We start from the raw sequence: 26,491 nt of genomic DNA, 5'->3' as shown, positions 1-26,491 counted from the left end.
TCCATCTTGTCGCCTTCGTACTTTCATTCGATGGCAACACGACGGGATTACGAGGTCTTCACGAAGTCGTGTTGCCATCGTAAGACCTTCGGGTAGCTTCGTGATTCATTCGTGTAGACATCGTAATGTCAAAACTGCCTGATGGAAACGATGGAAACACGAATGCAATACGATGTTCAAAGATGCATTCCCGGTGACATTACGATGGTGAGGATGGTGATACGAACTCAATACGAACCCTCAACATCGGATTCACCTTCGGGGATTTTTTAACATGTTAAAAAATTTAGAACTCTTCCCGAAGTTGTCCCCGAAGGCTAGAAAAAGTGGCCGATGGTTCTACGATGGTAAAAGATGGCACTACGAATAGCCCGATCTGGATACGATCAGTCCCGATTTTGACAATTTCCATAATCGTGTTGCCAACGGCGTAAAAATCGGGACAGTGTGACGCGGGCATTAATCATGTCAGTACCGAAGCACTGACTACTGAGCTGATGATACCCTCGGGGACTGATAGTCCACCAGCAGAGGTATCGACCCAGTGATGTAAAAATATAAAACAACACGTTTGATAATTTATTGCGTCCGAAGCGCTTTTCTGGATTTACCTTCATCAGGAACGCTCAAAGCCAAACATTTGAAATCCGAAGATGTATAAGTACCGAAAATCGTTGAAGAGCTATATGTTAAAAATACCTAAAATAAATAGTCAAATTCATCTAAAGCCAACTTTGCCTGAGGGAGTTGAAACCTTAGTTTTATAATAATTTCAAAATTTATAAACGGACAATTTTAGTAAAGTTTGTTTAATCATGTCAGTACCGAAGCACTGACTACTGAGCTGATGATACCCTCGGGGACTGATAGTCCACCAGCAGAGGTATCGACCCAGTGATGTAAAAATATAAAACAACACGTTTGATAATTTATTGCGTCCGAAGCGCTTTTCTGGATTTACCTTCATCAGGAACGCTCAAAGCCAAACATTTGAAATCCGAAGATGTATAAGTACCGAAAATCGTTGAAGAGCTATATGTTAAAAATACCTAAAATAAATAGTCAAATTCATCTAAAGCCAACTTTGCCTGAGGGAGTTGAAACCTTAGTTTTATAATAATTTCAAAATTTATAAACGGACAATTTTAGTAAAGTTTTTTGTCATACAAGTGAGAGGTTTAGCTAACTATAAAACCAAGTTCAGTCCACCAAGAAAATGCCGTACCAAGTCAGGAATACTACAGTTGTTAACCATTCGAGCTTTCAATGATACTAGATAGGGATTTTGAACCTGCAAAATATCCGGAATCAATCCGGGAATGACTTTAGGTTTTATAATTTTCATATGTTATGAATGCGTTCATTGGACATATTTTAGAAAGAGTCCAATCAAATTTCTCGATTCATCCTAAATTCGGACCACATATTGTAAACAAATAGAAATATTTTTGAATACCATTACGAACGAAGTTTAACAAGTTGAGAGTTGAGAGCCTGTATGTAGTGTAGTCAACTATTTTAGACATTCTTCTTAAACTGTTCCCTAATTAGTAAACTAATTGAATATACATTGCCCTGTTTAGATTCTAAATTAGTTAAGGAAAGAGCATACCAAACAATAGTTAGACCAAAATTAGAATACTGCTGTACAGTTTGGGATCCATACACCTCAGAAAACATATATAAGTTGGAACAAGTACAAAGAAGAGCTGCAAGATATACTTGCAACAGATATCACAATACCAGCAGTGTATCTGAAATGATAGAACATCTAAAATGGCAATCCTTACAAGAACGCAGACTAAAAACCAGACTCCAAATGTTGCACAAAGTCATCAACAATGAAATTGCAATACCATCGCAAGATATACTCATAAAAAGCCAGTCTAAAACAAGAACTACCCATCAACAGACATACAGACAACTTCAGTGTAATAAAGACACCTTTAAATTTTCTTTTTTCAGCCAAACAATCAAAGATTGGAACAAATTACCACCCGATATCTCAAACCAAACCACTACAGACAACTTTAAGGATGCACTCACTCATGAGGTGCTCCTTAAAACATACTCTCATCTGAACTAAATGTGCTTATTGTTTTTATCTTATAGTTATAAAAAAATATATATAAAAAATGTAAAAATTGAAACTAAAAAAATTGTAAATTTCATAAATAAATAAAAGTAATAAAAAAAAAAAAAATGAAATTAACTTAAAGCGACCTCATACAGGCATGCGCCGGAAAGTAATCCTCAAAAAGTTGATGGTATTCCGTAACTAAAGAAGAAGACATGTTAGAGAATGTATCCGAGAGACTTGAGTATTCAAAATGTCCAAAATCACAGAAAAAATATACCCCATAAAATTTGATTGAGCGTTAAATAATAAATTAAATGTCTTTCAGCACTGCTGTTATTAGGAAATTGTTATTAAGTACTTACAGAACAAATTATATTATTTCTAGTTTATCCTGCACAATGACCATCACTTAGATGCTTGATAGTTTGACGTTTATAGTGCAGGGATACAGGCGATCCCCTCTATCTGGTAAATGATGTCATAAAGGCACGCATAATTGACAAATTAACTATAAATAATCGGTTGAAAGGGCTAAACTCATCAGATCAATGCTAAACATTTAAAAGAAAAATGTCATTTAGTACACATCCTTCATTCAAAAGATTTAGTGTAAAGACATTTTTAACTGTCAAGGAAAAACATGACATTGTGCAATGTCAAATTATAGGTATTGACAGATTGTAAGACAGGAATCAATGTATTAATACTTTGATGATGAGCTAAAAAAATATATTGTTATCACTTAGCACAAAATTAAGTGGCATGGTCTATAGTTGTAATAAACTTATTGGGACATGAAACCACTAGAGTAGACCAATTTCAACCAAGTTGTGCATACTGTGATATACATGTCTATATATATTTATTTTGAATTTTAAGAACTTTTTAATGGAAGCTAGTATGCTTTTCTGAAATTTATTAGAATATTTGTGATTGTAAAATATGATAGTGTCCCTCTCTGAGAATTTACTAAGATATAAAATGTGATTTTAGGGAAAAGTTGATTTTATGAAGTAAAGGAGGAATGGAAAATTTTGTACTTTATGAAGAGCTTGGACGTGGAGAAAGTTCCATCATTTATAAGGGAAGAAGAAAAGGAACAATACATTTTGTTGCAATTCATTGTATTGAGAAATGTAAACGTGCAGAAGTTACCAATACTGTAAGTTAAACCAATGATTAGAATTTAGTAGGTATGCATATATATGTTGTGGGATCAAAATTGTTTTAAATATTTTGGTTTTGTATGGAAGTGTCTCCTTTTTGCTGTTTTGTAGACACCATTTGGCAGATTTTACAGTATTGTGTTCTGTCTCCTACTTTCATGTTGCTAACGTGACGGAGACAAAAATAAGTAACGTTAGCGACATTTGGACATGTAACATGAGCAACAACATCTTTAAAAGTTCAAATGTATGCACACAGTGATGTTTAATATATGCCTGGAGTAATAAAATTGTACAGTCTGGTTTAGAATTTCTAAATATACAGAATGTCATTTGCAGGTGTACTTTATATCAAATGAATACACATGAAACCAATTCGTAATAGTAACATTAGCAACATCTACTATCATGACATTACGTTTTGTTGCGAACGTCTTTTTGATGGACGGAATACATTTGAGGTCCTCTTGTAACGATATTACATACAACTAACCTTCTTTGCTACCCCATCATGTGAAGGAACTGACTCCGAATCTAATTCTGCAAAGGGCGATATCGTAACTCCTATACAGGAGAGTTACAGATCTAAATATATGTTGCTCACGTGACACTGATTTGGACGGAAACCTCAAGTAGTAACGTTCGCAAAAAATAAAACAGCCAATGATATTGATTCCTCAAGTCCTTTGACCCCCTTACGTCATCCAAATTTAATATGATTGCTATTTTCAATTATTTATAAAACCCGGGATAAAAATAACTACAATTGCCTGTCTGAGAACCAACAAGAAAATTGCGATCGTGACATACCACAATGGACGGAAAAGACGTGACGTTAGCAACAATATTATTAAATTACCTTTTTTAGCCTTTACCAATAAAAATCTGCCTTAAAGTTATGATTAAAACACAAAAGAAGACTTTTTATTAAAATATAAGTCCATGTGATAAGGCTCAACTTATAAATAATACTTCAAAATTCCACTCCAAATAAGCTGGATGTCAGTAAAGTAGGTCATGATGTCTATTCCATGTCCAATATTTTGAAATTGAAAACCCTCTAATTCTAACAAAAAACACAAGCACAGAGTAATTTTTATTTTTATTTACTCAGAAAGACACATTTTATTCAATAACATAATGCATTACTCCATTACACAGTCTGTTTCACAGTTTCAGCAATTGCTTTTTTGATGGATACAAAAAAACAATAATTCCTTCTTATTGTAAAATCTGCCATTTGCCTTTGACTGATATCAACAGATTGTTTCCCCTAGATCCAAGTCTCCAAGTACTGCTAAACAAGTTTTTATTTGAAGCTTTTTACTTTTTTTGGATTGTTCATCATGAAATAAGTTTTCGAATATATATATATAGCTATAGTCTCTTCTCAGATGTGGTTCTATTTACTTGTATACACAAGAGGGAAACAGGAAGTCACAAAAACACTGTCTTTACAACAACCTCCAGCCAGGTCTCTTCTCGTTGATTGAAATTATCTTGATTCTCCTTCAAATATGTAATTTTGCAGTGAAAATAAAATGCCCTCATTACACCTGGTCTACTGCAACAAAGATCTAGAATAGTTTAATATTGAAAGTCCATGTCCATCTGTTATCACATTTATGCAACTTGTAGCTATGTTGTGATTATTTCATTTTTTTAACCTGGATTACAAATAAAATGTATGAAAATTAACAAATATAAATACTGTGGATTCATTATTATTCGTTTTTTTTTTATCATGGCGTTGTCAGTTTCTCTTTGACTTTAATGAGACAGTAATGTCTCCTTGATAAAGAGAAAAATAAAGTCTATTTTATTTCAGGGAAATAGTCTTTTGCACATATCAGAATGAAGTCAGATGTCTTAATTATTCCATATACAATCTTTTAAAACTTTCGCTTTAGAATGTAAAAGAATGACAAACAGAAGATTTTCAGCTGAAGAGTGTATTTGTTATATTTATTATCGAACTTGAGAAATTACATATCTCTGAAAAATATGCATCGTTCAGTGATCTTGGCGAGTCATCCATGATCTAATGAAAGGCTAATGGAAATGTCGCAATATCGTTTCATTATGCTAGCTCATGACAAGACAGTCAATTCAACGCATTTTTTGGAATCACTTATCACATATATCTTCATGCGAGGAATAGATAAACGCATCGTTGTCAATATTATGGAATTTGATGTGAATGTCACATTTATGCAACTTGTAGCTATGTTGTGATTATTTCATTTTTTTAACCTGGATTACAAATAAAATGTATGAAAATTAACAAATATAAATACTGTGGATTCATTATTATTCGTTGGATACCAATTTTCATGGGTTTCGTGGGTACACTAAACAGGTGAAGTTGTGAACCATGAATTCAAATGTTCAACAAATATCATATTTTTAATAGGCTTTGTATACAGAGATTGACAAAACCACGAAAATCAAATATCTACAAATATACATGTTAATAGGAATCCACAAAAAAAATTGAATCCACAGTATATTCTTTTTTCCTTTTTACAGGTTCGTATGACTCATGATATAAGCCATACTAATGTTGTAAAGTTTTATGAATGGTATGAGACTAGTAATCACCTATGGTTGGTAGTAGAACTTTGTACTGGTGGCAGTCTGGAGATGTTAACACAACAAGACAAATATCTGCCAGAAAGTTCCGTCAGAACATTTGGTATAGACTTAGTGACAGGGATACATTACATACATTCACTGGGAATACTTTTCTGTGATCTCCGACCTTCCAAGGTGAGTTTTATTGTACTTTTCAGGTAAATAATTATATTGAATATAAAATGATACATGTAAGTAATTATTGTAATTTCCATTTTCATGATAGCCATAATGTATCTAAAAGAGAATGACATACACACAACAAATTCAGAAATTTTTGCAATGTTTTTATTATTGCAAAAAATAATTATGTTTTATACAAATTAAAAGCTACATTTAAAAATTTTGAAGCATCATTTGTAAGCACCATTTCCTAAAATAACATTAACAAATATTTCATTTCTGTCCACTACTCAGCAATCACAATCATAAATTCAGTTAAAAGAATACTTTCTATAAACATGTTCTTGATAATAGAAATGATAGCAATATTTTCTTTATAGATATTGTTGGATGGTTCAGGTATTTTAAAGTATGCAGATTTTGGCTTGTCAAAAGTTGAAGGTGAAAATTTAGAGGAATTATTTGAGAAATTTTCAGAAGCAGGAGGTGGAGAAGAAGATGGGACAACTCCAAGAAAATACAAAACACAAGGTAAACAACTTCAGGAAAATACAAAACACAAGGTTAACAGATTCAGGAAAATACAAAACACAAGGTAAACAGCTTCAGAAAAATACAAAACACAAGGTAAACAACTTCAGAAAAATACAAAACACAAGGTTAACAGCTTCAGAAAAATACAAAACACAAGGTTAACAGATTCAGGAAAATACAAAACACAAGGTAAACAGCTTCAGAAAAATACAAAACACAAGGTTAACAGCTTCAGAAAAATACAAAACACAAGGTTAACAGCTTCAGAAAAATACAAAACACAAGGTAAACAACTTCAGGAAAATACAAAACACAAGGTTAACAGATTCAGGAAAATACAAAACACAAGGTAAACAGCTTCAGAAAAATACAAAACACAAGGTTAACAGCTTCAGAAAAATACAAAACACAAGGTTAACAGATTCAGGAAAATACAAAACTCAAGGTTAACAGCTTCAGAAAAATACAAAACACAAGGTAAACAGCTTCAGAAAAATACAAAATACAAGGTTAACAGATTCAGGAAAATACAAAACACAAGGTTAACAGCTTCAGAAAAATACAAAACACGAGGTAAACAGCTTCAGAAAAATACAAAACACAAGGTAAACAGCTTCAGAAAAATACAAAACACAAGGTTAACAGCTTCAGAAAAATACAAAACACGAGGTAAACAGCTTCAGAAAAATACAAAACACGAGGTAAACAGCTTCAGAAAAATACAAAACACAAGGTAAACAGCTTCAGAAAAATACAAAACACAAGGTGAACAGCTTCAGAAAAATACAAAACACAAGGTAAACAGCTTCAGGAAAATACAAAACACAAGGTAAACAGATTCAGGAAAATACAAAACACAAGGTAAACAGCTTCAGAAAAATACAAAACACAAGGTTAACAGCTTCAGAAAAATACAAAACACAAGGTTAACAGATTCAGGAAAATACAAAACACAAGGTAAACAGCTTCAGAAAAATACAAAACACAAGGTTAACAGATTCAGGAAAATACAAAACACAAGGTTAACAGCTTCAGAAAAATACAAAACACAAGGTTAACAGCTTCAGAAAAAAACAATACACAAGGTAAACAGCTTCAGAAAAAAACAATACACAAGGTAAACAGCTTCAGAAAAAAACAATACACAAGGTAAACAGCTTCAGAAAAATACAAAACACAAGGTAAACAGCTTCAGAAAAATACAAAACACAAGGTAAACAGCTTCAGAAAAAAACAATACACAAGGTTAACAGCTTCAGAAAAATACAAAACACAAGGTAAACAGCTTCAGAAAAATACAAAACACAAGAAATACAAAACACAAGGTAAACAGCTTCAGAAAAATACAAAACACAAGGTAAGCAGCTTAAAAAAAAAAAAACAACACTCAAGGTAAAGAGCTGCAGAAAAAACAATACACAAGGTTAACAGCTTCAGAAAAAAACAATACACAAGGTAAACAGCTTCAGAAAAAAACAAAACACAAAATTAACAACTTCTTGAAAAGACAAAACACAAAGTATACAACTTCGTGAAAATACAAAACAAATGGTAAACAGCTCCAGGTAAAAAAAACACAAGGCAATCAGCTTCAAGATAAAACAAAACACAAGACGAATAGCTTCCAGAGAATGCAAAAGACAAGGTAAGCAGCTTTGTGAGAACACCAAAAAATAGTTAAAAAGTTGCGTTAAAAAGAAAAACACATGGCAAACAGATTCATGAAAAACATAACACAAGGTATTCAGCTAGCAGAGAACATAAAATACAAGGTACCGGTAAACACATTCCAGAAAAATACAAAAAACAAGGTAAACAGCTTCAAGAGAACACAAAATACAAGGTTAACACATTCCAGAAAATTCAAGACACAAGGTAAACAACTTCTAGAGAATACAAAACACAAGATAAAAAACTTCTAGAAAATAGAAAACACAGTAAACAGTCTACTCTTTCTTTCTTTCCTTTCCTTTGATTTGTTTTTTTGTTTCATTTACAAATGTATAAACAAAGCTTTCTTTTGGTTCATCTATTTATCAATTGATTCATAAAACTATTAAAAAATTCAATATTTCTTTTTACAAAATATCTTGACAGGAATTTAATGTCTTAGATATAAGAAAATGATAAATTGTTTAACATCTGACTTTTTTTTTAACAGGATCTGCTACATACATGGCACCAGAAGTGTTACAGGGTGCAGACTGTACTATTGCAAGTGATCTATGGTCTCTTGGTGTGGTTTTCTATGAATGTTTTACAGGTTTGTATTGTGTTGTTTTTACAGATATATAAAAAAAGAGGATGCGGTTTGATTGCAAATGAGACAACTCTCCAGACCAAATGACACAGAAATTATCAACTACATGTCACCGAAAGGCCTTCAACAATGAGAAAAGCCCATACCCCATAGTTGGCTATAAAAGGCCCCGAAATGACAATGTAAATCAATTCAAAAGAGAAACTGACGGCCTAATTTATGTACAAAATTTTTACAAAAAACAAATATGTAACACATGAACAAATGACAACCACTGAATTACAGACTCCAGACTTGGGACAGGTACATACATACAGAATGTGGTGGCGTAATACATTTTAGCGGGATCCCAACCCTCCCCTTTACCTGGGACAGTTGTGTAAAAGTAAAACATAAGAATGAACTATACTAATCAGTTGAAAAAGGCTTAACTCATCAGATGGATAAGAATACAAATACTACAAATACAAGTGAACATGGCCTGGTACTTGTACATCCCAACAACAAAAAAACACTAAGTACAGATCTGAAAGTACTCTCAGTTACTGACAGCTAGTTCAAAGACACTAACAACTAATAAAAACAATCATGCATCTAAGACTAGATACATGTATTTCAACAACACGTCCACTACTAACAATAATATATTGACCTGATCAAATTAGTGGTCAATGTTGACAATACATACTACCAACCTTGCTGGGGTAAACAATGAGCTAGCATAAACTTGAGATAATACACTTTTATTATGTGTATTTTAAAAGCATATGTGTAAAGATGCCCAAAATAACGTCCAGAGGTTACCATACATTCTTCAAAAATGGGATATCTAAATGTTATATACAAGATATTGTATACTGCAGGCATTACAACTTAAATGTACTGTATTAAGACTGTATCCTGTCACTATAAATTAGCTCAGTGTATAATTGGCTGGTAATTTGTAGATTTTATTAAAATGATAAGAATTATTGATACTAATAAATAAAAAAATAATTTCTTTTTTAGGTCATCCTCCATTTCTAGCAGAATCATTCCAACAATTAAAAGACAAAATCATAAATAAAGACATGCCAGTACCTAAAGTTAAAGGTACACATTCATTTTTTACTGTTCAAACATTACTATTTATCTCTTTAAGTTTTTATGATATACATGTAGAAATACAATAGCAGGAATATTCATAACCCAATCTGTTATTGACATATTTTCATGATTAGGTCAGATTAAGGGGAACCAATAGTGAGAGATCACTAATATTTGATATGCAGTTGTATTAGCATTGGTAATCATCATTTCCACTATGGTTATTTAGTCATGGTTCATTGACTTTGAATGTTTTGTATAGTTGGCATGTTCAAGTAATTTCATTTAAATTTCAACAATTGCGCTATAATATAAAAATTACATAAATGTGAGACATATCACTTTATCAACAGTTTTTGTTATTTTATACTTTTATTTCTCCTATTAACCTTTAGAACATCTACGAGTTTACATTTCCTATAGTGGACCAAAACAGCTGGATGATAATTATTTTGTCAATTGTAATGTCATGTCATGAATATAAACACTGACCTCTATGCCAAAAGAAATGAAAATTTTTGTTTTAGTAAAAGGATAAAATGTTTAAACATAAATAAAATAGTATTAGAAATGTTTGGTACATACATATGCCCAAAAAATACATTTAGTATCATGATATTAATGGAAGACTGCTGTGATGTTTGAACATTTAATGTTTAACAAATATTTATATATCCAGTGTTTTGTTTTAATCTTGTACACTTTATCTGCCATATTTAACAAACAGTAATGTTCAATATTTGATCATGTTGTAAATAGGTACCAGATTTTCAGCTAAACCATCACCAGATTTCCTGAATTTATTGGAGAGTTTAATGCAAAAAGACCCTGATAAAAGGTGGTACATGTATTACATAATAAAATTGATTTATTATTTCAACATTTGATATTTACATTTTAATATTAAATCTGATTCTGAGAACTGTTAGTTATTACAGCTTGAAACAAATAAGTTGATTTATGTCATATATTTATCCTTATCATTTGAAATTGTATCAATATTTTTTGAAGGAATGGGGATACATTTTATGAGCCTTGCTCAGAGTACCCCTAGTTTGAATCTAGCTATTGAAAACTGTCAGCATACTTGAAGTATTGAAAAACAATTTGACCTAGATACTACAAATACAAATTTATACTTGTACTTTGTGTGAATTAAGAGTATTTTAATTGTAGATTGGGGTGGCCTGGTTTAGTAACACATCCATTTTGGCAGGACAAATGCAGCCATCTAGCCAAAGATTTAGTTTTATCACAGGAGGTCCAAGGCAGTACAATAGCTACAACCAGGAGTAGTGTGTTTATAGATGGCACAGGGTCAGTCCTTGGTAAAGTGAAAACTCTTGATACTGGGAAGAGCACAGAAAGACCTGTATCTAATTTGGATTTGTTGGATGTAACAAGACCAGGTATGTAGTAAGACAGTCTGACATTTCTCTCTTCTGGTAACTTGAAACCCTATAGTAGCATTGGTGTCTGAAATCATCTGTAAGATAGATGTCAACTTACTACCAGGCTGATTCTACCAAGTAGACCTGTCATTTATATTAAGTTAGGACATACTATCATGATCAAAATGTTTTATCTTTGCAAATAAAACATGTGCTTGGTGATAAGTTTCCCATAGGATATAAGCCTTAAGGCTTTCGTGAGTCTTCCTAGATTAAATATCAATCATGTTATGTCTTATGATGATTATAAATGGAACAAAATCTAAGAACAAAAATCATAAATCTGTCGTTGAGACATGTTATTTGAGGTGTCAGACTCTAGGACAAAAGTGTCTGTGTTGATGTCTTTAATAATCCAAACAGTGGCTAAAATTAGTTTTATGATAAGTTCATAAAGTTTTTATGATATAAGGAACATTTATGAGGTCTGATGGTAGTTTCTATTACAGTCTGAACCTGTCAAAGTACTGCTAGGAACTTTGATGAATTATAAGAAAAATGCATCATTACATACCATCTGTACTTCTAAATATGTTGAGTTATCTGAAGAACCAAAACAAAAGCCTAAATATAAAGTATTCTACTTATTCAGGTTCAACAATGGGAGATTACATGAGGCCTAAGACAGCCCCAGGATCAGAAGGTGGAGAAAATTTATTTACACTCAGGTCAGTTCACTTATTTTTTTTTTATCAAAAATACTTAATGTTTTGTGTAAAGATTAGCACTTTTTATACCCCCGCTTTGAACACTTACCATTTTATTTCGTCGCATTTTTCTCAGGAACTATAATTCCAGGATTTCTGAAATTTGGTTTCAGGATTTATATAAGTCAGCTATACTGTGTGATGCGTTTTCAGATTCATCACTCGACAACTTCCTGTTTACCGAACACTACTATCATTTTACACATGATGGCCAAGTTGAAAATTTTCGTCGCATTTTTCTCAGGAACTACAATGCCAGGATTTCTGAAATTTGGTTTCAGGGTTTATATAAGTCAGCTAAACTGTGTGATGCGTTTTCAGATTCATCACTGGGCAACTTCCTGTTTACCAAACACTTGCATATTTTTACACTATTAACATTATCCACTTGCGACGGGGGTATCATCAGTGAGCAGTAGCTCACAGTTACACTTGTTACTTCTTTTTGTAAAGATTATTAAATATATTTCATGTGTTTGTGCTTCTTTTTCTTTCTTATAGTGCAAAGAGACTTAAGCAATCGTATACTAAAAGATAGATATTATTGTATTATGTTTAAAAATTGAACTTTTACAGTTTTAGGCAATCATATAGCAAACAATGTATGCTAACTTTGTTGTCAAGTGATAGTCAATAAAATTATCAGTAGGTGAAATTAACTAATCTTTTGAATAATTTAATAAATAGGATATACTGGTAAGATAAGATTATTATACCCCCGCTTTAAAAAAGGGGGGTATACTGTTTTACCTCTGTCTGTCCGTCCGTCCGTCAGTCCGTCCGTCCGTCCATCAGTCCGTCAGTCAGTCCGTCCCATGAAACTTTCGTCACATTTTTCTCAGGAACTACACATCCATCCTTTCTGTAATTTGGTATCAACATTTATATATGTCGGCCATACCGTGTGATGCGTTTTCAGATTCATCACTTGACAACTTCCTGTTTACCGAACACTTGTCTGATTTTACACATGACAGCCAAGTTGAAAATTTTCGTCACATTTTTCTCAGGAACTACAATACAAGGATTTCTGAAATTTGGTTTCAGGATTTATATAAGTCAGCTATACCCTGTGATGCGTTTTCAGATTCATCACTCGACAACTTCCTGTTTGCCGAACACTTGTATGATTTTACACATGATAGCCAAGTTGAAAATTTTCGTCACATTTTTCTCAGGAACTACAATACAAGGATTTCTGAAATTTGGTTTCAGGATTTATTTAGTCAGCTATACCGTGTGATGCGTTTTCAGATTCATCACTTGACAACTTCCTGTTTACCGAACACTTGCATATTTTTACACTATTAATATTATCCACTTGCGGCCGGGGTATCATCAGTGAGCAGTAGCTCGCAGTTTCACTTGTTTTATTCTAATATGGCTTTAGTCAAATTAAATTCTTTTTGTTGAGCATCCATTGCATGCAGGTATTATAAGGGAGCTGTTCAAATAGGTAATTGAAGTTGCAAAAATCCTCATAAACTAACATATTTATTCCTGATTAATTTCTGCAGTGCAAGACCACATACATCAGTAGCTCCAGATGAGAGAGTAGGAACTCCCCATAAACCAACCCAGTCACCATTATCTACCAGAGAACCTATAGGGGCCACACCAGATCAGAGTGAGGCTACAGATTCTAGAAATGAAATTCTAGATCTTATATATCACCCAAGTGACTTCCAAGTCTCACAGATAGTTGACAATTCAAAGGTAGGATTAGATTGAAATAAAAGGAAAAGATGCGAGTATATAAAATTACAAGGGAAATATTATAAAAGAGCATAATTTTGAAATTGAAGTTGTCTCTATCTCTCTATTTTGTTTAATTAAAGTGTAATTCTATACATAAAGAAGACCTATATGAATGAATTAAATTATTGAGTTTATGTTTACATTTAATGGATATTTGGATGTTCTGTGATTTTCAAATCTATATTTTTGTAGATACAGAAACCAACTACAGCAAAATATGATTCAAAGATATTACCTGTACCTCCATACTCAGGTAATATTTGTATAATTTAGCAATAAAGTTTCATATTACTATGTACTATAATCATATGAATTCAAGTTGTGCTGAAGGTTGTTTTTTTTTTACTAAATAGTGAAAAAAGTTTACAATTTTGTAATATTTTATCAATTAAATTTCACACTATAGAATTTTATACAGTAATTTTTGTTTCAATTTTCAGTTGAAAAACTAAATTCCATGTCAGAGAAAGAATGGACAAAGCATGTTAAGAGTATAGTAGAATGTTTAAGTATTGGTGAGAAAGGTCCTCCTTCACAGAAAAGAATACATCTGTTGCACTATCTGACTGGTATATCTACAAATTCTATGGTGGCCACAGCTCTTACCAAACAAGGGATTCTTACTAGCCTCTGCAAAGTTGTAAAGGATACAACACATTTAGATGTGTAAGTAAAAAAGTTCATCCCAGAACACACTAATGTATATTTACTTGTTTCTATGACAAAGATACATCATATTAGAAGATACTATGTAATGGCAGTGGTAAATCTTAATGTTTCTGGGTTAACTGTGATATTTAAATTTTCATGATTTTCTTTTGATAAAAATATACTGTGATAATATTTTCTGTAAAAAAGCAATGAATAGGGATAGTCAAAATGAAAAAAAACCCACACATTTTTTATCTTATACCTCAGCAGAAGCCTCTAAAAAATTAGAATATTCTTTCTTAATCAAATATGTACTTATGCATAATACACTTACATTGTACATTTGTAGCATATACATCATACATGTATAAAGTTATGCTGTGTCATTTCTTCAGAATTCTTATTTATGCATTAAGTTAACTGTTATTTTTGGAAACAGTCGATTGTCATGTAGAAAATTCAACTTTAATAATAAATAAAGTTTAGGAGGGCATTTATCAAATGCATTGTTTATTACAGGAAGGGAAAGGCAGCTAGAGTGATTGGTTTACTATCCTACAACACTGCTGATTTAGACGAAAGTGTTAACTTGTCTGAAGTGAGTACATCCATTCTCTTGTATACAATTTTTTTCTCGGCATGCCTTAGTCTCTGATGCTAGACTTATGCGGTTTTTTTCTGCTGGCAGTGATGATAGGGTTTATAGCACTCTAAGAGCTATAATTGTTTGTGAATAGGTCATTTTAAGATGAACCATGTCTGCTAAATTAATGATTTTTTATATGCAGTTGTATCAGCATTGTCAGATGTCTTTCAATGAAGATTGTTTGGCCTTTTCTTCTTTTATAATTTTTAGTTGACTTTAAAACTTTGACATGATTTATGATTAGGTCAATTATGGGGAAAACTTTGATGTTAATATTGTAGTACAATGATATTTGGTTTGTAGTTGTATTAGCTACATTATGTCTCATTTTTATGTAGATAATATGGCACTTTCCATTCAATTATGGTCCTTTGACTTTGAATCTTTTGCACCTTAGATTTTGATGATGAATTAGACAGCATCTAGTTTAAAATATACACAAAATGCTTATATATTATAAAGAGTACATACATTGTAAATTGTCTCAATTTTTTGAAAGGATTTTTTGGTAATTTTGATAGATGTTTTTTTTAAATAATAAATATACTATGATAATTTGAGTCCAATTGGTGAATGTGAATTTGACAAAGCTATATTTGTATATCTAAAAAAATCTTTTTCAGCCTTTGACAATCCTCACAGAATGTATACGAGAAAATGCAAAAAATGCCAAGTTGAAACAGACACTATTACCTGCACTTGGTGAAATACTTTATTTAGTAGCAACACAGGTAAATATTATAACATAAGGACTGAAAGAAGTGTGTGATGGTACAATTTCTGTTCTGAAAATAAATAATTATAGACATTATTCTGATTGAATAAGGGCCCATTTAAAGGTATTTCAAAATATTCTATTGTGGATTAATTTATCTTTGTGGATACCAATTTTCGTCATTTGAGGAAAACTTGCATACTCCTGGATATTTAATTTCATGGTTTTGGCATATGTCTGCATTCATTCCTTTAGAAAATTTGTAATTCCTTGAACATTGAAATTCCAGGTTCCCTTGTACTCACGAAATCCACCAAAATTGGTATCCAAAGAATATTAATGAATTTCACAGTATTAAGATTTCACATACTAAAAACAACACAGACAATGGGCCTGACAGTGTCCTCTTTAGAAACATTAATAACAAAAGTTGGACAATAATGATCTGATTTATTTGAGTGAATTTCTTAAGCTCTTAATAAAGTAAGGAAACATATCACAGAAATGAACACAAATATGTTTTACAGTAAATATCCCAATAAAAATTGTTCATGAGTTAATGATGTTAAATAGAAAAAAAATGAGAGTCAATTGTAAATCATAGATCATATCATCAAAGATGTTATAAGATTTTAAATCAGACATATTTCTTCTTTATTAGGGATACATAGATGACAAAGCATATTTGATATTTTAAATTTATTTTAACAGGAACAAACTAGACATTCTCCTGTTGAGAACTGGAATGTACCTAGTATGACATACACAGTAGTAACCAGGTCATGCAGAGAAGGGGTAGGTATCAATACTTTATTTACAATGGCAACACAGTCATCAACTGTAATATTGGACCACAGAACCAACGCAACTGAAAATCAGTGAATGTCATGTTTAAAATAAAAGATCTTTTCCATTGGTAGTTATACATTAAGTTAACATACAAGATTCATGAACATGATTTAAAATATCAATTGCTTAAATTTTTTCCTAATTGCAATTTGAATTCACCTCAACAAACTAATTAACTTAAAAAGCTTTTGAATTAACACAATAATTTCAGATTATGAAAATAAGACCTAGAGAACTGGTAAAGTATTTTAGGACTTTTTTTTCAAACATAGGTACTTTATAAATCAACCTGAATGAATGAACCTTAGATTTTGTGTTTACAGGAGGATGCTACAGTACACCATATTGCTGCTAAAATTGTTGAAAATGTTGTGGTAACAACTGGATATCATGCACAGGTTTGTTAAATGAGTATAATATCAATAATGTAATAGGAAATACCCTTTTATCATTTTTTAGTCACTTGTTGATGGTTATTTGAGCTTTTACTACGGTAGAACGGCTTGTATAGAGCGCTGTTTTATTCTGCAAAATTCAACCTTCCAGACGGGGTGCGGACTATAGAGTACAATAAGCAAGAAATAAGAGAAATATTTCAATTTCACGGGCGAGGTGGGTTGTTTACATTCTGCCATCTTTGTTATTGATATTGTAGAGGGCGCTCTTATTATTTATCAAACTAATAGTTTTAACTCATTCATATTAACCCTTTCACCGATTGCTGCCCAGACAGAAGCTACTCTGAGACGATGGCTTCCCTGGCTACTTTTACTCAAGTGGGATACCTTCATAATAAATGTCAATAAAAACTTGTTTATAGTTATTTGTGTATTTATTTCATTCACTAACACCATGTTCACAGTTTTGTTCATGTTTTGATAATTTTTTCTTCATAAAATATTCAAATTTTCATTTTTTCGGCATTATCTAGGTGAAATTCTCAAATTTCTGCTCTAAGACCCCAAATCGTAATTTTTTAACCCAAAACGGCAAAATTTTGAAAAATTTTATGAGGCTGTACAAATTCCTCACACTGAACAATGTCCATTCCAAGTGTTTTGTATATAAAACGACATTTTATGTCAAAAAAGTATACTAGTTTGGCTTCAATTCTTCCATATTCTTTCAAAAAAAATGTTCCCTCATTTCAAATTCTCGTAAATTCCGTAAATTTCGTCTGATTTTGCCACGGTTTTCAACAAATGGAAGCGCCATGTTTACACTTTCATCCGGGTATTCATCAAAGAAAGATAACTCAGGTTTGCACTGTTTTGAGCGGGAAATATAAAAGAGGTATTCCGATCCCGGTAAAACGGGACTCATCGTCAGCTGTCTGAAGCGTGAATCCCGTTAAACCGGGACTTATCGGCGAAAGGGTTAATAAGTTATTTCTATTCAATATCAAATTATGAACTAAACCTTTCATTACAAATTTCTGGTTTCTTTTCAATGCATTGGTAGAAATAAACTGGTACCTGCTTGATTGATACGATACAAACATAGTGAAAAAGACAACTGTAAACCAGCTTAGAATTTGTAAACTACAAAACGTTATCGGCTATTGTTCGTTCTGTTTTGGTGTTTCATACTGACTTATATGGTTTGTATTAGCTTAAAGACACTTCAAACATTAATGTGATAGTTATATTAAAGACTGTGGAACTGTTTTACCTTCAAAGTCCTATTATAGTGTTATCTGTTATGTATGGATTTCGACTCTCACCGGTTAATTTCTTCTTTTACATGTGCTTTTTAAACTTCCTGTTTAAACATACACAAGTTTCTAAATTGTTTTTTTAAGTGAATTAAACTTATTTTAACAATCATGAAGCGTTCTAAAATTATTTACAAGCAGTTTCAGCTTCTGTTTGATGATGGAAAACAGGTTTTTCCAAGAATATACTGCAAACATCCGCACAGGATTTGAAATTACCGGAGTTTCATTAGTCCTTTTCTAAGTTACAAAAAGTTTTTTTACCTAAAATTTCGTCTGGAGAAGGGGTGTGGACTATGTACCAGTGCGAACTATACAAGCCTTTCTACGGTCTCATTTTAATCCTTCAGCAATCAGTTATCTAATGGGTTTGTTTTTGCACATCCTTGGAACTTCTCAAAAATCAGTACTGCAACTTATCTTGGTATGTATAATGGGATGAATGAACCAAATTTGTTATTATATTAGACATGACATTAATTTGGAATAGTTTTTGATTGTTACCAATATAAGTCAACGTACAATCTTCAATAATCAATCAGTGTGAACACATTATAAATATAGAACAATAAGAATGATTCCATTTTTATATTTTTTGATGAAGTAAACTTTTTTATTTAAAAGTGTAGACTTATTGATTCCATATGAACTGTAGCTTCCATTGTAGGATTGCACTTATAATAACAAACTTAACTCTATTTTCAGAAATTTGTGACAAATGAAATGGGACAAGCATTATGGTTTATATTCAAACATTCCACAGTGGATTCCTTACGGATTACTGCAATATCAGTATGTATTGTGATAATATTGCGTTTTTAAATCTCAAGATATAACTGCTTTCTATATTATGAGGTTTCCATTTGAAATTTTACTCTTGTATATATCAAATATATATGAAGCTGATATTTTCCATTGTAATTGTGTTTTAGAAGTATGCTCATTTTGATTAAAAATTACATTTATAAAACCTGAGGTAGATAAGTGTATAATTAAGATGAATATGCATGATGAGAAATTGACTGTATACACTTTTAAATTTCAGGCTTTATGTAGGATAACAAGGCAGAATCCCAATGTATTCCAGAGTGTAATAGACACAGTAGGAGTAACAACCATATTATCAACATTATCATTTGGTATCACACGAATACAGCAGGCTATAGTAACAATGTTTGGTGTCCTGATAGCCTCTGGTTCTTTTATTAATAGACTGGTACAAGACAAGGTATGGTAGAATATGTAGTAAATGTTGGCCACAATTTAATTAATATGAATTTAGTGACACAGAAGGCCTTTGATTTTTGTCATGTATTTGATAAACAGAGGACATTTTGATCTTTTTTTTGTCTCTGCTTGATGAAAGTCATAAAATGATGGACATAGGGATAATAATTGGGTGCTGGTGGTGGTGACAGCATAAAATATTTGTATGACACTTTATGTTTCAAAAGGTAGAAAACCTGGATGCTTCATATCTTGTATACAGATACCTAACTTGTTTATATCAACTAGTTGGTGAAAAGTATCAAATTTCTTTTGATGCCTTTTACTTATATCTATTTCTGGCACTTTGTTCAATAAGCTATGATGATATTCAAGAAATAGAAATGAATAAAAATTAATCATTTCAAATTATTGCTTTATCATAAATTTGTTTTTGGATCTTCTATTATTTACTTCAGATCAGGATAATAGGCACCCTAAAATTTGATTTTTTTACAGGATTTCCTACAGAAATTATTGAGGTTATTAGACAGTCCATCCACAGTAATCCGAGCCAAAGCATTTGTTGTGATCCATGAAGTTGTAAAGAATAATTATGATATGTTATTACAGTGTTGTCAGCTAAGGTAAATATGAAATGAGATGCATGAGACAGCATATAATTCAAAGTAACTCACATTCATATAATTTCGATGCAATTGAGAGAAAGGCATTGTATATAGCTACAAACATGGGTCACCTAGACCTATATTTTATGCTTCACTGAACATATTTAGTCTTAAATAAAAACTAAGATCTCAGATACTATTGGCAACTTTATAACAATATCTTATATCATCTTCCTATACACTGAGGTATATCCTATATGTTAATACTTATGTCTTTAATTAAGTTTAAGTTTGAGCTCAAACCTCAGAGACTTACAATTGTATAAGTTAGTTATGGGAAACATTCATCAGAGGATCACCTTATAATTCAAAATATTGAGATTGGTAGAACAAACATCTACAATTATGCCTGTGTATTTATCAGATTAGTGATGTATATAGAGAGAGATAGTAGACGTCAAACACCAAGAGATAAGAAAGCAGAAGGTGGAACAGAAGCTGGAGAATATATGGGCCAGTGTCTAGAATTCCTGATCAATTATGTAGTAGAAATTCTACCTGCTGTATTTAGTAAGTACTCATTTATTACTAATCTTTGATACTGATGTAAAAGTATTTATTTTAATTAATTATTTATTATTATTTATTTATGTATTATACTTACACATTTATTAGAAAATTTTGTGTTAGCAGATCAGGCATGGGGTAATCGTAATCAGTAATCGTAATCATCTGTAATCGATTACATTTTGCAGTGTAATCCTATGTAATCAGTAATCATGCCATTTCTGATTACAAGTAATCGTAATGTAATCGATTACATGGCAAAAAACAGGTGTAATCATGATTACTTTTAGATTACTTTAAGATTACATTCATAAGATTACTTGATGATTACAAATCTTGTATAAATATGAAAATAGTTTTTGATAGACAAGATGAAAATAAGAAAATGTAAAGCTTTAATGAAAAATCATGAAACTAGTACTCACAATGATGGGACCTTGTTTAACGTGATCATCTATATAACAAATTTGTATAACCAAGTGTTTTATTTTGTTTTAACAGTTTACTAAAAGAAATTTACTGTCCAATATTTCTTTTTGAAATTGAGCTCTTATGATACAAGAATATTCTTTGAAAGCATTTGTTTTCCTTGATTGAAAACTTCTGATATTAACTCCAATTTCATATTAGTTAACCCAATATTTTTACATAAATACATTGAAATTCAAATGCAGAAAACATTTAGTTCCTATTTGACTTTGATGGTCAGCATAAATATATAAGCCCACTTAATTCAAAATGGAAGTTAAAACCAGGTTTCATTTATTGACAAAATTGAATGAATTTTATTTTCCATAAATTTGTGTATAATATGTGCTTTCTTATTTTAATTCTTTATTAACTTTCTTAGGCTCACCAGTATAAACAAGTACATTTTGTACATGTACAGTGTATACATATGGCATAAATATTGCAAACAATATGCATAGTAAACAATAGGTGACGTCAGAAGTTTCATCAATACAATAAACTGTTGCTTAATATAAAAGAGAAATGTATAATCTTTCTTAAGTTACAAAACTGTTTTGTGTTTTCACCTGACAATATTTCTATTAATTTCAATTAGATCAAGTATTAAAAATTTTCAAACAAATAATGACAATCAACCACTTTTAACTTTATTTATATCGTTATTAAGACAATAAAATTTTAATACCCAAGCCCACCCATTGTTTGTTTAAAAAATTGTACATTTTTAAAGTAAAATGAGATTTTATTAAATAAATACTTACCATCATAAATTCTGAGTGCATCCATCTGCGCAAGTCTGACAGGCGGAAAACCCCAAAATAAAAATATCATCCAATGAGAAGAGGTATGACCAGTGCCTGTATAACCATGCCTTTATATCATCCATTTAATTTTCCAACATAAGCATGAAGCCATAGGAAAAAAAACAGGGGATGAAGGGGAGGTTGGGAGGGACCTTTAATTTATGATGGTAAGTATTTATTTAATAAAATCTCATTTTACTTTAAAAATGTACAATTTTATGTCAATAAATACGTTACCATCATAAATTCTGAGTGAAATATAGAATCTAACACAAAGCTGAATCCCCTGAACCAGAAGATGCAGGAGGAAAAACAACTCTTTGTGCGGAAACTAAAGGTCCTAAGGAGTACAAACTCTGAGCTTGAGTAGCTAAAGACTGCAGATAATGAGAAATGAAAGAATTTTCAGTTCTCCAGAAACCTGCAGATAAGACTTCCTCTAAAGAAGCATTATTAAACAGAGCCCAGGAGGTAGAAATAGCTCTAACATCATGGGCTTTAATATGCATACTATTCAGAAGTTCTTCATTAGAAAAACTGTAAGCTAATTGAATAGTTTTACAGATCCAAGATGAAATGGTTTTAACAGACAAATCTTGTTTTCCTTTGTTAATAGGAATAAATAACCTGGAATTTGAGGAGGTGCGGAGACTTTGAGTTCTCTGAAGATATAAAAGTAAGACTCGGATAGGACAGAGTACTTTAGAACTTGAATCAACAGGAAGGGCTGGAATCACTATCGGTTCTGAACCTCTACCAGGAATTTGATTTTTGGCTAAAAAAGCTGGATCCGTTAATAGGGTAACAGATGACTTATCCCTATTAAAACGAAGGCAGTAGTCAGCAGTGGAAAAAGCATGAATTTCACTTCTTCTTCTACCAGAAGCTAAGGCAAGAAGGAAACAACACTTATACGACAAAAACTTGATTTCAACCTTTTCCGCAGGTTCAAAAGGATGGTTTTTTAAAGCTGATAAAACAAGACTCAAATTCCAAGACGGGATTAAAACTCTCTGTCTAGGGCGTTCAAGAGTGAAATTCTTAACTAAAAGAGAAATGAATTCATCATTACCAAAGTCTGGACCTCCAGACAGTAGAATCGTCCTAGAAATAGCTGATCTATAGCCTTTAATAGTAGAGGGAGATAATCCTTTCTCTTCAAAAAGGTGGATCAGAAAGTCTGCTAGTTGTTGTACAGAAATTTGGAAAGGATCAATTTCCTTCCCACTACACCAACTACTGAAGATAGTCCACTTGGCATCATAGACGATGTTAGTGGAATCTCTGACTGCCCTGGAGAGATGTCTGGCTGCGCATTCAGAAAAACCTCTCTCCTTGAAGCTATCCCTGAGAGAAGCCACGCGAACAGATGTAGCTTCTCTGGATTGGGATGAAGTATCTTGCCCTTGAACTGGGACAAAAGATTGTGTCGTACTGGTAGAACCAGTGGACGAGCACAGGATAGATGAAGAAGATCTGGAAACCAGGCTTGTTTGGGCCAAGCTGGAGCAATAAGAATGATCAACCCTTGCTCTGCTGAGATCTTCCGAAGAACTTGTGACAGAAATCTGAACGGTGGGAAAGCATAAGCGAACATCCCGTCCCAAGGAACACTCATGCAGTCCACTGCGTAAGCTTTCGGATCTGGTACAGGAGACATGAACACTTGAATTTTGTAATTGAGGCTCGTTGCAAACAGGTCTACATGGGGAGACCCCCACTGAAGTGTTATTGCCTGAAATACTGATTGTAGAAGTTCCCACTCTGTATTGACTGGAGTAAGTGTTCTTGACAGAGCATTTGCTAACACATTGAGTTTCCCTGGGACATGACGAACTACAATCTGTAGATGAAGTTGATTGCAAAGAAGAAGGATTTCTCTTGCTAAAAGATACAGCTCGTAACAATGAGTTCCCCCTTGGTTTCGCAAATAAGCCACCACAGTGGTGTTGTCCGTTGCTAGAACCAGAGATTTGTTCTGCAGTAGGGACTGAAAATGAGACAGGGCAAGTAGCACTGCCTTCATTTCTAGTATGTTGATGTGTTCCTTCAAAAGATCTGGAGTCCACACTCCTGACACTGAAAGACCTTCCAGATAAGCTCCCCAACCGAGGTTGGAGGCATCTGTGAACAGAGTCTGATTTGGGACTGGAGAGGACAGAAGTTGGCCTCTCAAAACGTTTGCTTGAGAAGTCCACCAAACCAAATGAGGACACAATTCCTGATGAATGATTGGAACTGGAAACTCCCAATTCTGTGTAGCTGGGAGCCAATGTTGGTGTAGATAAAATTGAAGAGGTCGAATGTGAAGGCGACCAAGTGGAACAACATCGGCTAGAGAATTTAAGAGACCTAGCAGTTGTGAAAACTGGCGAGCAGTGACTGTTTTTTGAGATAGAAACAGATGAATTTTTGAACAAAGATTCTGAAACTTTTCCTGAGGAGGTCGAACTATGCACTGATGAGTAAGGTAATGTTCGCCTAGGAAAATAAAGTCCTGAGACGGAATGAGGTCCGACTTTTTCCAAGAAATGAGAAACCCCAGAGAGAGCAGCAATCTGATGACTACATCTGTATTGAGATAGAGTTTCTCGGGAGAAAGTTCCTTGATCAGTGAGTCGTCCAGGTAAGAATGAATCTGAATAGCCTGTGAATGAAGGTGAGCAATTGCTACCTGCATAAGTTTGGTGAAAGCTAGTGGTGCAGTTGACAGACCAAAAGGGAGAGCCCTGAACTGGTAAACCCTTTTGTTCCAAACAAACCGAAGGAATTTGCGGTATGAATGGCAAACTGGGACATGAAAATAGGCGTCCGTCAGGTCCAGGGATGTTGTCCACATACCTGGAAGAATAGAAGCTCTTATTGAACGATTGGTCTCCATTTTGAAATGGGGAATAATCATATAAGAGTTGAGGATAGACAAGTCGATGACCGGTCTCATTCCTCCGGTCTTCTTCGATACAAGGAAGAGACGAGAATAGAAACCTGGATCTATTGAAGATACAGGGACTTCCTCCACTGCCCTCTTTGTCAAAAGAGTCTCTACTTCTGTTGACAGAAGAAGAAATTTCTGTGGATCTTGAGTATTGGACAGTGGGATAGGAACAGGTGAAAGAGGTGGTTGTTCTTTGAATTGAAGAGTCAATCCCCCTCGAATTACTGACAGAACCCAACAATCTGAGGTAATACTTATCCATTTTTTTAGAAAATGAGTTAACCTCCCCCCTACTGGTAATTGAGAAAGAGGAGTTTTGTAGTACATCTCTGGATTGGGTTCTGACAGTAACCTACGAGGGGGCAACTTCCTAGGAAGAGGGATTGGCCCTCTTGCCACCTCTCTTAAAACTGTTAGGTTTAGACCTAGGGATTGAAGATTTCTTAGGTTTATTACCTCCATCATTATTGATTTTCCTCCTCTTCTCCTGAGAATTATAAGATGAGCCTCCAGCAGAGGAATAACTACCTCGCTTAGAATTATTTCCCGAAACAGATACATTTACCTTCACTGGGACTGGAGTTTGATTGAGATGTTTCTGTACCTCATCAAGTGGTAACCCAAATATCTTCTCATCCAAAGGAGACTTGATTAAAGCATCCTTAAGATTATCTGACACCTTTGCCTTCTCCAAAATTTCAGATCTTTTGGATAAGGTGCAGTTGGCGATGGAACCCATAATCAGCAATTGGGAGGCACCCAAAGCCTTGTCTACCTGTAATAGGAAAGGTTTGACCTCTGGTGGAAGAGAAGAGTCTTTAAGAACTGGGGCAACTGCTGATAAGAAATGTTCAGCAGTGCCTAGAACATGAGAAGCGTTTCTAAGAAGATTCTCTGTTTTAGACCAAACAGACTGAGTAAGACGCAGTCCATCGGCGGGTTTAGAAGAAATAGTAGATGATAACACTTTGTCACATTTGGGTACTAGTTTGCCCAAAGTAGAGTCAAAAATTTCATAATCCTTAGAGCGGAACTGCTCAGAGAATGAGGCCAGACCGAAACCACTAACCTGGGAAAATTGGGACTCATTAGACACAATCCCATCATTAATGATCTGCAAAGAGTTGGACATATGATTAGACTGTGGAAAACTACTATGAGATTTATTATCATCTACAGGCAGACCACATGAAGCCTCAAAAGTGGAGGTTAGTTTCTTGGGTCTGGGAGGTGACTGAAAAGGCACCTTGTTGACATCTCTCATGATAGTATAAACAGAATCTCTGAGGTCCTTCAAGGAGGAAGGGGCATCTTCAGTCTCTGGTTCTTTACCAGAATTGGTAGAAGACTGACCAATTACAGATGAAGATAAAGACACAGGAACAGAAGGTTGCAAAACAATCTGAGAAACCTGAACTGAGTTGTCATCTTCATCCGAAGTAAACCCTTCTTCTTGGCTGCCTGGGGCAACTGAAAAACGTTCCTCCTCATCGCTGTCTTCCAGGT

General features: G+C 33.1%; 1 protein-coding gene across 4 annotated transcripts in view; it reads left to right on the top strand.

The window, feature by feature from the left end:
• Positions 1–1,405: 1,405 nt before the first annotated feature.
• The window catches only part of LOC139517001 (serine/threonine-protein kinase ULK4-like), a 44,738-nt gene continuing 19,652 nt past the window's right edge, over positions 1,406–26,491 (top strand). For 2 of the 4 annotated variants that reach the window (XM_071307535.1, XM_071307532.1), the window contains exons 1-20: positions 1,406–1,496; positions 3,074–3,242; positions 5,776–6,015; positions 6,384–6,534; positions 8,699–8,800; positions 9,806–9,889; positions 10,643–10,721; positions 11,060–11,292; positions 11,927–12,002; positions 13,559–13,757; positions 13,992–14,052; positions 14,240–14,465; positions 14,970–15,048; positions 15,720–15,827; positions 16,523–16,606; positions 16,984–17,058; positions 19,080–19,166; positions 19,420–19,602; positions 20,100–20,227; positions 20,634–20,779. In XM_071307535.1, the coding sequence (XP_071163636.1) occupies positions 3,105–3,242; positions 5,776–6,015; positions 6,384–6,534; positions 8,699–8,800; positions 9,806–9,889; positions 10,643–10,721; positions 11,060–11,292; positions 11,927–12,002; positions 13,559–13,757; positions 13,992–14,052; positions 14,240–14,465; positions 14,970–15,048; positions 15,720–15,827; positions 16,523–16,606; positions 16,984–17,058; positions 19,080–19,166; positions 19,420–19,602; positions 20,100–20,227; positions 20,634–20,779 (2,479 nt within the window). In that variant the 5' untranslated portion in view covers positions 1,406–1,496; positions 3,074–3,104. Of the gene's footprint in view, positions 1,497–2,465; positions 2,549–3,073; positions 3,243–5,775; positions 6,016–6,383; positions 6,535–8,698; positions 8,801–9,805; positions 9,890–10,642; positions 10,722–11,059; positions 11,293–11,926; positions 12,003–13,558; positions 13,758–13,991; positions 14,053–14,239; positions 14,466–14,969; positions 15,049–15,719; positions 15,828–16,522; positions 16,607–16,983; positions 17,059–19,079; positions 19,167–19,419; positions 19,603–20,099; positions 20,228–20,633; positions 20,780–26,491 lie in introns of those variants that run through there. The other 2 variants (XM_071307536.1, XM_071307533.1) reach the window with 1 other exon arrangement.

The sequence above is a fragment of the Mytilus edulis genome, chromosome 3 (genome assembly GCF_963676685.1).
Source record: "Mytilus edulis chromosome 3, xbMytEdul2.2, whole genome shotgun sequence".
Classification (NCBI taxonomy): Eukaryota; Metazoa; Mollusca; class Bivalvia; order Mytilida; family Mytilidae; genus Mytilus; species Mytilus edulis.
Note: the sequence above shows the minus strand (reverse complement) of the source record. Positions and strands in the feature narration are given on the sequence as shown.